We start from the raw sequence: 11,723 nt of genomic DNA, 5'->3' as shown, positions 1-11,723 counted from the left end.
TTTATGGAAGGAGGTGTAGATCTCCCATTGGTTGGTTTGAAGTGGGTGAGGCCGCAGTGGCAGGTCCTGACTTGGTATTTGATACCTTAGAGAAAGTTCAGTTGATTAGGAAAAGGCTTAAGATGGATCAGAGCCGACAGAAATCGTACGTAGATGTATGCAGAAAGGATCTCGAGTTCAAGATTAGTGATTTTATGTATTTAAAAATCTCTCCTATGAAAGGAGTGAAGAGGTTTGGCAAGAAAGGGAAACTCAGTCCCTGATATATTGGTCCTTACTGAATTCTTAACTGTTTCGAAAGGTAGCTTACGAGCTTGAGTTGCCTTCAGACTTAGCTTCAGTACATCCAGTGTTCCACGTCTCCTTGTTTAAGAAATGAATAGGTGACCCAGCAGTCATAGTCCCTATAGAGGTCATAGATATTCAGAACAGGCTCTCTTATGAAGAGACTCCCATCGAAATCCTTGACTATCAGATTTGAAAACTGAGGAACAAAGAAGTCCTTCTAGTCAAAGTACTTTGGCGGAATCAGTCCGATAGTTCGATTTTTAGTTATTAAAAAGTCGCATCCTTAGGGGTATTTAGGTCTTTTCCCACGTCCTTCAACCCCCAAAAACACAAAATTTAGCCTTCTATTGACAACATACACTCATTATTTCAAAAATTGCTCAAGAACAAAAACCCTAGGTGATTGAATTTCAAATTCAAGGCTCAAGATTCCGCCATTAATTTTCAAGAGTTTAGCAACCAAGGTATGTCAAGTTTCATCCAAGGGTTCCTTCAACCCTTGGAGTCTAAGAAACTCTTTTAAACTTCAAGTAGTTTGATTTCATGCTTACTATAATTTGGATTCAAGTGTATTCGTGATTATAATGTTGATTGAATTTCTATTTTGTGATTAAGTATAAAATTTATGTAAAAACAACTATTATGTATGTAGTATCATGTGAATTCATGTTAAGGCCTTGAAATTTTGATGCTCATGTGTTGATTATTACTATGTGCATTATACAATGCCTTCTAAGTGTTTGATGAGTTGATCATGAGAATTAAATAATAAAATTATATCATGTTAGCATGTATTCAAGTTCATGGCATGCAAGTGTTTGCTAGAATGTCCCAATGATTGAATGATTATCAAGTAGTTATTTATCATAATTCAAGATTGTGCCGTGTCTTATAATTTATGCTATCGAGTCCTGGGGGTATTTAATACCCGATAATTTAGCTGATTACCTAGAGCCATGGTCAGTCTAAGGATAGTATCAGTCATGTCACGATCAGTAGTACTCTCAGTCAGTTACAGAACTCAGGAAAAACTCAATCGACTTAGTATCAGTCCAGTCCAGTTCAGTATTCAGTTCAGACCTCAGTAAATTTAGCATGTTAACAAAATTCAGTAGTATTTCGTCAGTCAATTGAACTCAGTTCAGTTTAATTAGATAGTATAATCAGTAACAGCACAGTCAAGCCTAGTATGAACTAGAAATCAGTTCAGTGTTTATTCAGTTAGGAGTAGGATTCAGCCCCGAGTGAACCCACGGATGGGGACTCACCTACCAGTAGAGGGTATGATCCTTAAAAGTAGTCCTTATGTTTTAGAACTACGTAGCCAACATAGGTTGAAACAGCAACCTGCCAGTTGAGGATTAATGAGGTGATCTACCTTCCAGTTGAGGGCACCACCATTCTCGTTCAGAGCACCTGCCAGATGAGGGTAACTCAGCTTGTCTTTACCCGTGGCACGGTACTAACACCTCTCCAGCTGGGGTTACAGGTTAGACCTCAAGCAGTTTAGAGAGGGGCATGTCGGTTAGATGATTACTTCCCACAGTTTCAATTTTAGTTCCAGTCTCAGAATAGAACTCAGTTCAGTTCTACAGATTCAGGACTGTCAGATACAGTCACTCAGTTCAGTAAGGAACTCAGTATAGTTCCACAAGATCAAGACTGTCAAATACAGTTACTTGATTATCAGCTTCACAGTATCAGTAAACTCAGATATCAGTAAATCAGTAATTCAGAACTCAGCATCCAGTGTTATCACAATCTCAGTTACAGTTTACGTATTCACGCATCTACTTTTATTCAGTTATATTCATGTCATTCAGTCAGTATTGTTCATACATATAATCCTATGCATTTCAGCCTACCTCACTTTGCATACCAGTACATTCAAAGTACTAACGCATACCTTTTGTTTTATGCTATGATGTTTTATATCATAGGTTTAGACATGCGGGCTCCCGATCATACTTAGCAGTTCAGATTTTCAGATGTCAGAGTTAGTGGTGAGTCCTCATAGTTCGAGGACATAATTATTCTTTTAGCATTTCAATTTTATTTCAGTAGCCGAAGTTAGTCGGGACTTGTCCCATCAACTCCATATTTCAGATAGTTTAGAGGTTTTTTCGTACTAGAGTATTTTCAAATAGATATTTCAGTTTTGGTATTGTTATACCGTATTCATTTTTATTACAGTATTGAACCTTATGGCATGTTTTCTGCCTAATTTATGCATATTACAATATTATCATTTAATTAATGCAGCAGGTACCAGTCATGGGTTAGCTCGTGGTCCTTCGAGATTATGAGCACCGTGTAGCGTCTGGGGTACAGACTCGGGGCGTTACATAAGTTCAACAAGACTCAAATCCATCTAACACCTGTCTGCAAAATCTCTACTAACTGAAGGAAAATAACATCTGTTTGAAGACCGGGATAAGGCCCTCGGTCAGACCATGAACTAAAAATAATGTAATCATTAGATAAGGCCTTTCGAAGTAAGGGAGGCTCACCAACTCCAATCGTCTGACAATTGTCTATAGCTTAGCGGGACTCCAAGACTGATCCTCAGATCCTGAAATATAGGGAGTCAATACAGATGTACTGGTACGCAGAGCAATCCAAAATAATGCACTTTGATATATAGCATAAGTGAGAGCATTTCACAAAAACATTATGCATGAAATAATTTAAAACATATGGGCAGTTTCATATGATTTTAAAACAATTCTGTAGATGCCATTCTTTTCTTTTTTTTACTTCTGAGCTAGGTGGTACACCCTACATATCTGATCGTATCCCACGGGCTATATGGGATCCTCCCTTAACTCGGCGGCCAAGCCCCTAACCCAAGTTTGCCGCAAGGGTTAGAGTATCTGAATATGATACGCCACAAGGCACTAGGCCAGCGTATAATCCCTTGTTAGGGACATAATAAACCCGTATCGACAAAATACGGTTTCGAGCAACGAATTGTATAACTCATGCCTAAGGGTGTGCAAAAATCGAACCGACTGATAAATCGAACCGACAAAAATATTATTGGTTTATTGTTATTGGGTTAATGATTTGTTAATGGCTTTATAAAAAAAAATTATTGGGTTATTGGTTTGGTTTGATTTTTTCTTATTGGGTTATTGGGTAAACCGAAAACCCAATAAGAATATATATATATATATATATATATATATGATTTATTATATATTTCTCGTAATTTCTCTTTAATTTCTACCAAATAACAAACCTATTATTTCAATTATACAAACTCTTAATTTCTCCTAACAACATTTAGTTCAAACTTGAAGATTCTTGTAAATTAAAACACATTATGTAGGATTTTTTGTTGCAACTAAGATTCGATTTTTTTTCATGTTAGTTACTACTATTTCTATTTTATGAGTATTTTCTTATCGGTTAAACCGAAAACCGAACCGTTAAGGACTAAAAACTGATAAACTGAAACCGACAAAAAATATCTTATTAGTTTGGTGATTGATTTAGCATATTTAAAAATCAAAAATCAATAAATCGAACCGATATAAAATCAAACCGAACCTACCGATGCGCACCTCTACTCATGCCTACTTCGGGTAACCGCGTAACTCTCTTGGTGCCCATTTTTAACCTGTTCTAAACATGCATCTTTTTGAATTCAAAATCTGATAATGTGAATGAAATCTGACTTATGTTCTGTTCTGAGTCTGTTATGGAATTATCTAATTCGGTATCGTCATACCAAGACTTGCAATTCGTATAACTAAGCAATACATTATCATGTTACAGTCTTCTCTTTCAACACATTATTTTCAGACCACCGAACTAATCAAATAGTACAAGGGGATGTGTATAGTAAAAATTCATGAAAACATAATCAAAGATCCTCAATTCAATTAACAACACATGGTGGTCAAGTATCTTGCAACAAACAATGAAATCTCTTTAACTCATCACTTTCATTTATGTAATTTAAGAAAATCGCCCTCTCTTCAAGTCATCACCAAAACCAAGTCAACTAATGATAGTAAAGGCATTTAGATCATGCTTCTCAATATACAATAGAATAACATATGAAAACAAGAGGCTTTATAACAAGAGAGGGATTTTAAATGATCATGCTCTCAATTCAACATAAAAACACGTACATACTTATATACAAGTACAAATCAAATTTAGGGGAAGGCCTCAAGACCAAAGCATTATTATCAAGAAAGTTTCACAAATGCATAATTTTAAATGTAACTTCAAAATCATCTGCAAAATTCATGATTTCTCAACGTTTAAATATTATTGAAACAATTTCATCATGCTCATGTAGTTTAGGAAAACCCCACGTACCTTATATTAATTAGTTTGAAAGATGGAACCCGAATCTTGATACTTTTCTTGAGAATCTTGAATTGAAAGGCTTGAATTCTTGATCTTTAGGGAAGAAAGGTTGAATCTTGTTCTTGGAGGTGGCTAGGGTTTTTCTTTGAGAGAAATTGAATAAAGATGCACCCTAATGCTCCTTGGGGATGAAATTTTGTGTTATGGACGAAATTTGGGTGAGGGGAAGTCACCAAAGTTCCCCTAGACCCATTAGGAACTGAAATAACGTGTGAAACAGTTCCATAATGCGGTGGCCATCGCGTCGCGTCGCTAATCGCGTCGATGACCAACGCATCGCGTCCCAATCAGGTCGGCTTACTGCCTCTCACGAAAAATGCCATAACTTTTCGCTCGGGTATCGTATTAAGACAAAATTGGTATCGTTGGAAAGCTAATTCAATTATCTACTGTTTGGTGGGTCTTGAGCTGCTAAATTTGCGTATATCAAAAGTTATACACGTTCAAAATTGACCCTTATAGAATCGAATACCAAACTTTGAACGATTCGAAGGCTCTTAGCTAAACTTTGCTTTAAGTGATTTCCGTTAGCATTTTTCACCTCATAATCACTTAACACACTAGGATAAAGATCATGACACGTGAATTTAAATATGAGTCATGAGATTAGAGTTTACACACATAGGAACGATGGTCCGATTTCTAGCTCGAAAATGCGGGGCGTTACAAAAATAGCCTTTGTTTCAAGTAGTAAATATATAAAATTAAAAATATATAGATAATGCATACTTTAACGATGTTGATAAACTAAATGACTAAACCCGGGGAGCAAAGGAGGGAGGTTCTGCTTCCAAAGATGAGTAAGGGTATGATACATATAATTTGTCTTGGCGCAAGTAATGTGCGCGGTTGATTATTTCACGAATCGAAGAGAGAATTTATATTTATCCATTGGAAAATATTTTCATTGAAAATGTACTTTTTTAGCAACCAAACATTGAAAAATAACTTATTTTTGAAGAAAATATTTTCCAAACAATAAACTGCATTAACCAATGAGATTCAACTTCAAACCAACCGGTTCATGCATACATATTAATATATTGTTCGTTCCTTAGCTGAATACATGTCATACATGGACGAAATATCAAAACCACAAAGCATTTTGGTTTAAATAATCAAAAAGTTCTAAAAATATTAGTATACTACATCGGGCAATTAGGAAATGAGAAGACGATGAAGAAACCGTGAAAATTGAACTCACACCTAGTACATCGGAGACTCCCACGAGTTGAAAAAAGAGATTAATTCCAACATTTTGTATGACTTAGTTAACGATATATATGTACATATCAATGTCTTTGTAGAAACTTAAAAGAAACAATTTATGGAAACTGGTTTTGTTAGAATTTGCCATTACCAATAATCCATAACCAATCTAGTGCAACGCCAGAGAATACTCCAGCCAATAGGCATAACACCAGCAAGTTGCCCAATGCATTTTGCTCAGGTCCCTGTTGCAAACATAATTCAGTAAGTTCAAGAAATTTAAGATGAAGAAATTATTAGTAGTCGATAGTATTGCCCTTGTAGCCTCTCGTCGTTCAATTTTCTAGTACTATTTGTTGTTCCTTATACCTGATAATCGTGTTGTTTTGTTATTATTTGTTGCTGTTGTTTGTGTTTTTTTATTGTTTATTGTTTCTTGTACTTCCATTACTTCTTGTTCGGATTGATTTGAATTGTTTTTCCTCGCCTCTCTATCTCTGAGATTGGGGTAAGGTCTGCGTGCACTCTACCCTCCCTAGACCTCACTTTGTGGAATTACACTAGATAGATTGTTAATGTTGTTGTTGTACTAACACTGAAGAAATGTTTTTGTATTGGTTTTTGTGTTGTTATTGTTGGGTTCAAAATCGAGAGGGCATCATGCGGAAGCTATTAGTTGCAAATTATGAGACAATAAATAAGATGACAACGAAAAACAATACTAAAAACAGAATTTTATTATATAATTTGGTCAATTGGCCTACATATAAAACCTAATATTAAAAACATAAAACTAATAAGAGAGAAAATTCCTCCTAAACGAAAATCTTAAAAGACTACATGTGAATGCTATTGTATTATGGTATGAGAAGGATCTTCTATTTATAATGTCCAAAACCTTTCCTCCAAAAAGAGATTAGCCAAATATAGAAAAGATTATATTTTTTTCTTTCAGGAAAAGTAAAAGTAATTATGCTAACTTTTATTTTCCTTCTAAAAAAAAAAAGCTTAAATATAGTAAAAAAATGAGGGGAAAAACCCTAACAAATCTCCCCTTTTTGGCTTGATTTTCTTCACTTGATCCGTCTCTTCATATCACGTGCATGAACTTCGTTCTTAATATAATCTTCATAACTGCTGTTTGCCATGGTTAAAAATAAGGTTTAAAATATCATGGTAACAAATTAATTTAAAAGTAATATTTTATTTTTATTTTTAAAGATGCAGCAACAGGAGTGTTGAAAATATGATTGAAACTTATTCTCTACATGTAGTTTGACAAAAATCTTTATTATCATCCAAATAGTTGCAGCTTAATTTTAAAACCGCTTTGAATCTGTTTAATCTCGTCTCACCAGACCATTGGACCATTGAACCGTAAGCTTTGATACCACTTGCTAGGTTCGAAATCGAGAGGCGTCATGCAGAAGCTATTAGTTGCAAACTATGAGACGATAAATAAGATGAAAACGAAAAACAATACTAAAAACATAATTTTATTATATGATTTGGCCAATTGGCCTACATATAAAACCTAATATTAAAAACATAAAACTAATAAGAGAGAAAATCCCTCCTAAACGAAAATCTTAAAAGACTACATGTGAATGCTATTGTATTATGGTATGAGAAGGATCTTCTATTTATAATGTCCAAAACCTTTCCTCCAAAAAGAGATTAGCCAAATATAGAAAAGATTATATTTTTTTCTTTCAGGAAAAGTAAAAGTAATTATGCTAACTTTTATTTTTCTTCTAAAAAAAATAATAAAACTTAAATATAGTAAAAAAATCAGGGGAAAAACCCTAACAAATCTCCCCTTTTTGGCTTGATTTTCTTCACTTGATCCGTCTCTTCATATCACGTGAATGAACTTCGTTCTTAATATAATCTTCATAACTGTTGTTTGCCATGGTTAAAAATAAGGTTTAAAATATCATGGTAACAAATTGATTTAAAAGTAATATTTTATTTTTATTTTTAAAGATGCAGCAGCAGGAGTGTTGAAAATATAATTGAAACTTGTTCTCCACATATAATTCGACAAAAATCTTTATTATCATCCAAATTGTTACAGCTTGATTTTAAAACCGCTTTGAATCTGTTTAATCTCGTCTCACCACACCATTGGACCATTGAACCGTAAGCTTTGATACCACTTGCTAGGTTCGAAATCGAGAGGCGTTATGCAGAAGCTATTAGTTGCAAACTATGAGACGATAAATAAGATGAAAACGAAAAACAATACTAAAAACATAATTTTATTATATGATTTGACTAATTGGCCTATATATAAAACCTAATATTAAAAACATAAAACTAATAAGAGAGAAAATCTCCCCTAAAACGAAATTTTAAAAGACTACATTGGGGATATTATTGTGTTATGATATGAGAAGGGGTCTTTTATTTATAGATGTTCAAAAATTTTTTCCTCCAAGAAAGAGGTTAGCCAAATATGAAAAAGAATTATATTTTTTTCTTTCATAAAAAAATAAAAGTAATTATGGTATTTCCTTTTAAGAAAAAATAAAACTTAAATACAGTAAGAAAATCAGCGCAAAAACCGTAACAGTTATATGGAAGTATTCTGCTAACCTTGTATCCCTGAGGAGCAACTGTGAGGAGACAAACGGTGAGATAACCGTTGGTGAGTCCGAGGAAGGACACGAGCATTATCATCCAGCCTTGATCACCATACTTTGCAGTGAAATAGAAACAAGGAATGAACAAGAAACGAGACAATGTTGCAATCATTAGGCCATTTCGTGATTTCAACTTGATTTTCTCGATCAGTGGAATGTATCTTGCTATCAAATCGAACATATTGTAAACTGCTATCAGGACTAAAGCATACCTGAAACAAAGCAAACCTTTATTTACTTACATAGTTCATGTAGCAAATGAAACTATATATGTACTCTATGTAATAGGGTCTTTCCTGGAAGCGTCTTTTTCTAGTTGTTTATTAATCAAGATCTAGTTAAACGACTTTAGTATTTAAAAATACGTACTATTATCTATTTTAGTGAGACTCCAGGAACCTAGTTGACTCTGCATATGCCCAAAATTTAGACCATGAAACAGTTTAATGTTTAAGGTTTCAAGTTCAAAGCATGAAGTTCCAATGTATTATAATACTACTTCAGATTGCGTTTCCTTGAACCGAGGATCCGCTGGAAACAACCTCTCACTTCTCCCAAGCTAGGTTAAGTCTGTGTACGCTCTATTCTCTCCAGACCCCACTCGTAGGTATGTTGTTTCTACGCATCTTTCTATCCATTTGCTGAAAAGCTTATTTCTTTTTATTAGAACAGTTCAAGAGAGAGTGAAGGAGGGTTCAAAAATTTTACAGCAAGACAACAAACGCGGAGAAGAGACAAGCAAGCTTACCATGAGCCTAATCTGTGGGAACCAGTATTCTCGTACAAGAATCCAGGGAAAATTGACAATGTCAGGACATAAATCAAGTACAAATCCAAAAAGTAATCGAAGTTCTGAAAGAACAGTTGTTTGTTGCTCAGGCGCTCCAATTGTTTAGCATTATTATCAGCCTATTCAGTTGACAGGAGTATATCAATCGGTAAGGTGAAGAAATAAGTAACAAACTTTTCAGATTATATGGGATGAGCTTATGTACTCTTTCGGTTGCTTCGGTCTGGATGCCTGCTACTGCTAAGTCTGCTGCCACAGTTTTTGATCCCTCTGCTGCTACCTTTGTACGATAGTACTTAACGATTGGTAGCTTAGGAAAGACGAACGCATATAGAAGAATGCATAGTATTTCAAAGAATGTGGAGATAGCCAGGAACAACACTGCAAAATCAACAACCACAAGATTCTGACTAGGGAAATGACCAATTTTATCAAATAGAAATAACATTTTAAGCGTTCTCTTTTTTCCTCTCGTTTTGATATCTAACAATGGAAATACAGATCACATATTAACTCCTTTGCGAAGACCGTTACTAGATCTTTCAAAAGCTGCTTTCGTCACTAGCCTTAAAGCAGAAGTAAGAGCCCCAGACGCGGCAAGACCAGCTAAGTATGACTGAAAATTCATAACAACCGCAGTAAGACACATCACTATTGTGATTCAAGAATTATAGTAGTAACCCCTACGAGAAAAAGAGTTGTTGAACCTTACTTGGATAAATTCAGGGCACATGAAGGATAAATCTCCTACCATTCCACCTTCAACAAAAGCATCAGCAACTCCAAAAGCAGCAACAATAGCACATATTCCGATGTAATTTCCAAGACCGCCTGCTCCTGATGTGGCCAAATCCAACTAGCAAGTTGTGAATAAAAGTCAAGTCGGGATAAACAAAAACTAGAAAAGAAAGAACAAGTGATAGCATAAATTATCAGAACATACCGCTAGGAGCGCGAATGTGCTTAAGAAGAAAAGAGTAAATCCGGTTAGGTTGCGCTTTCTTGTATCAATTCTTGCCTCATTAAACGCGAGAACTGCCATTGTTGCAAGTGCAAACGGCTGATAAACGAGGGTAAGCACCCTTGAAGGATGGTATTTCTTCATTGTACATCACAAAATAAAACCAGTTAGCAGATATTTATATTTCAAGTCCCTTTAGTTTGAAGTACTAATAAGTTATTTGGGACCTCTCTATGATTTTACTGTAAAGTAGCTATAATAAAACCATTTAGCCACATGATTTTCACTCTTTGCAACTCTCAAAGAGGGTTTCTCATTTACTTCCAGGTTGCACTATACCATTTTCAACTCTTGTTTGACACAAGTCCATTCCCATGTTTAGCATAAACCCATTTTTCATGTCAAGAAAACATCATAAATCATTGAGCTAACGGTCAAAGACACACTTGAACTATCATGTTTTCGCGAGTTTCACAACCAAACTGTCCGTTGTTTCCTTTTCCTATCTGAACTATCGTCATCTATGTATTAAAACACACCTCAACTACCAACTGTCCTCTTTTCCTAAGACTGTCACCAGCATTCAAGTAGAAAAGGGGAACAACTAATAGTTGAGGTGCGTCTAAATACATAAATGTTGGTAGTTCAGGTAAGAAAAGATAGGAAAAGGGTACATCCGATAGTTGGAGCGTGAAACTCATGAAAAAATGATAGTTCAAGTGTGTTTTTTATCATTATCACACAAAAAGGCCCTTACATTATATGTTGCACGGACTCTCCAAAAGCTACCAAAACCACGTTGGATCTTCCAAAATGTACTACTTTCAGAAGATCCAACACACACCTCCCAATATTCTTGAAGATTCTGAATAACATAGCTAAGATTCCAAGTGAAATTCAATTGACAGAATCAACAGAGACTTTTGTCTAAGGATAGATCAAAGGGAAACTCACCGGAAAGAGTTCATAATAATAATCTCCAATAGTGAGCATACTGTTCCAAGAAACAAGTGACCCAAATCCAAGAATCCAACATACCACCATTCCACTATATTTTCCGTGAAAATTCAGATACATATTTCAGTCATTTCCTGGTTAATGGAAAAGAAACTGCAGTTATATTTCTATATGTGGAGGATATTTTCTCAATAACAATGGTCATAAAGGAGCATTTATGAAAAGACAAATTATGATGCTGGAGCTGCAAAATATCTCAATATAGTTGAAGAATGAAACATAAAATAACGCATTTATTAATCTATAGATGAAAAAGGAAAAACTAGGAAAAAATTTATTCTGCTTTATTAGGCCTCTCTTGGTTATGAAAATAATAATTTTTTAGAATTAAAGTTAAAATTGTGTTTGACAGTAAATATAAATTGAAATTATTTTAAAATTTTTTGAGTGAAATAAAAGTAAAATAAGTGAAAAATAATTTTAAATAATT

The 11,723-nt window shown here is 34.6% G+C and overlaps 1 protein-coding gene across 5 annotated transcripts; it reads right to left on the bottom strand.

Moving 5' to 3' along the window:
• Positions 1-5,904: 5,904 nt before the first annotated feature.
• LOC107844789 (equilibrative nucleotide transporter 3-like) lies at positions 5,905-11,493 on the bottom strand. 5 transcript variants are annotated; one of them, XM_016689136.2, is made up of 8 exons: positions 11,231-11,493; positions 10,259-10,414; positions 10,028-10,171; positions 9,826-9,931; positions 9,521-9,696; positions 9,274-9,434; positions 8,479-8,737; positions 5,905-6,125 (listed from the first exon to the last, which is right to left on the bottom strand). In XM_016689136.2, the coding sequence occupies exons 1-8, from the start codon at positions 11,351-11,353 to the stop codon at positions 6,015-6,017; spliced, it is 1,236 nt and encodes a 411-aa protein (XP_016544622.2). In that variant the 5' UTR covers positions 11,354-11,493; the 3' UTR covers positions 5,905-6,014. The 5 variants fall into 5 exon arrangements, with proteins under 5 accessions (XP_016544622.2, XP_047253831.1, XP_047253834.1 ...); XM_047397875.1 differs by having other exon boundaries at positions 9,850-9,931; XM_047397878.1 differs by lacking the exon at positions 5,905-6,125 and adding an exon at positions 6,953-7,014.
• Positions 11,494-11,723: the final 230 nt, after the last annotated feature.

This window comes from Capsicum annuum, chromosome 10, assembly GCF_002878395.1.
Source record: "Capsicum annuum cultivar UCD-10X-F1 chromosome 10, UCD10Xv1.1, whole genome shotgun sequence".
Classification (NCBI taxonomy): Eukaryota; Viridiplantae; Streptophyta; class Magnoliopsida; order Solanales; family Solanaceae; genus Capsicum; species Capsicum annuum.
Note: the sequence above shows the minus strand (reverse complement) of the source record. Positions and strands in the feature narration are given on the sequence as shown.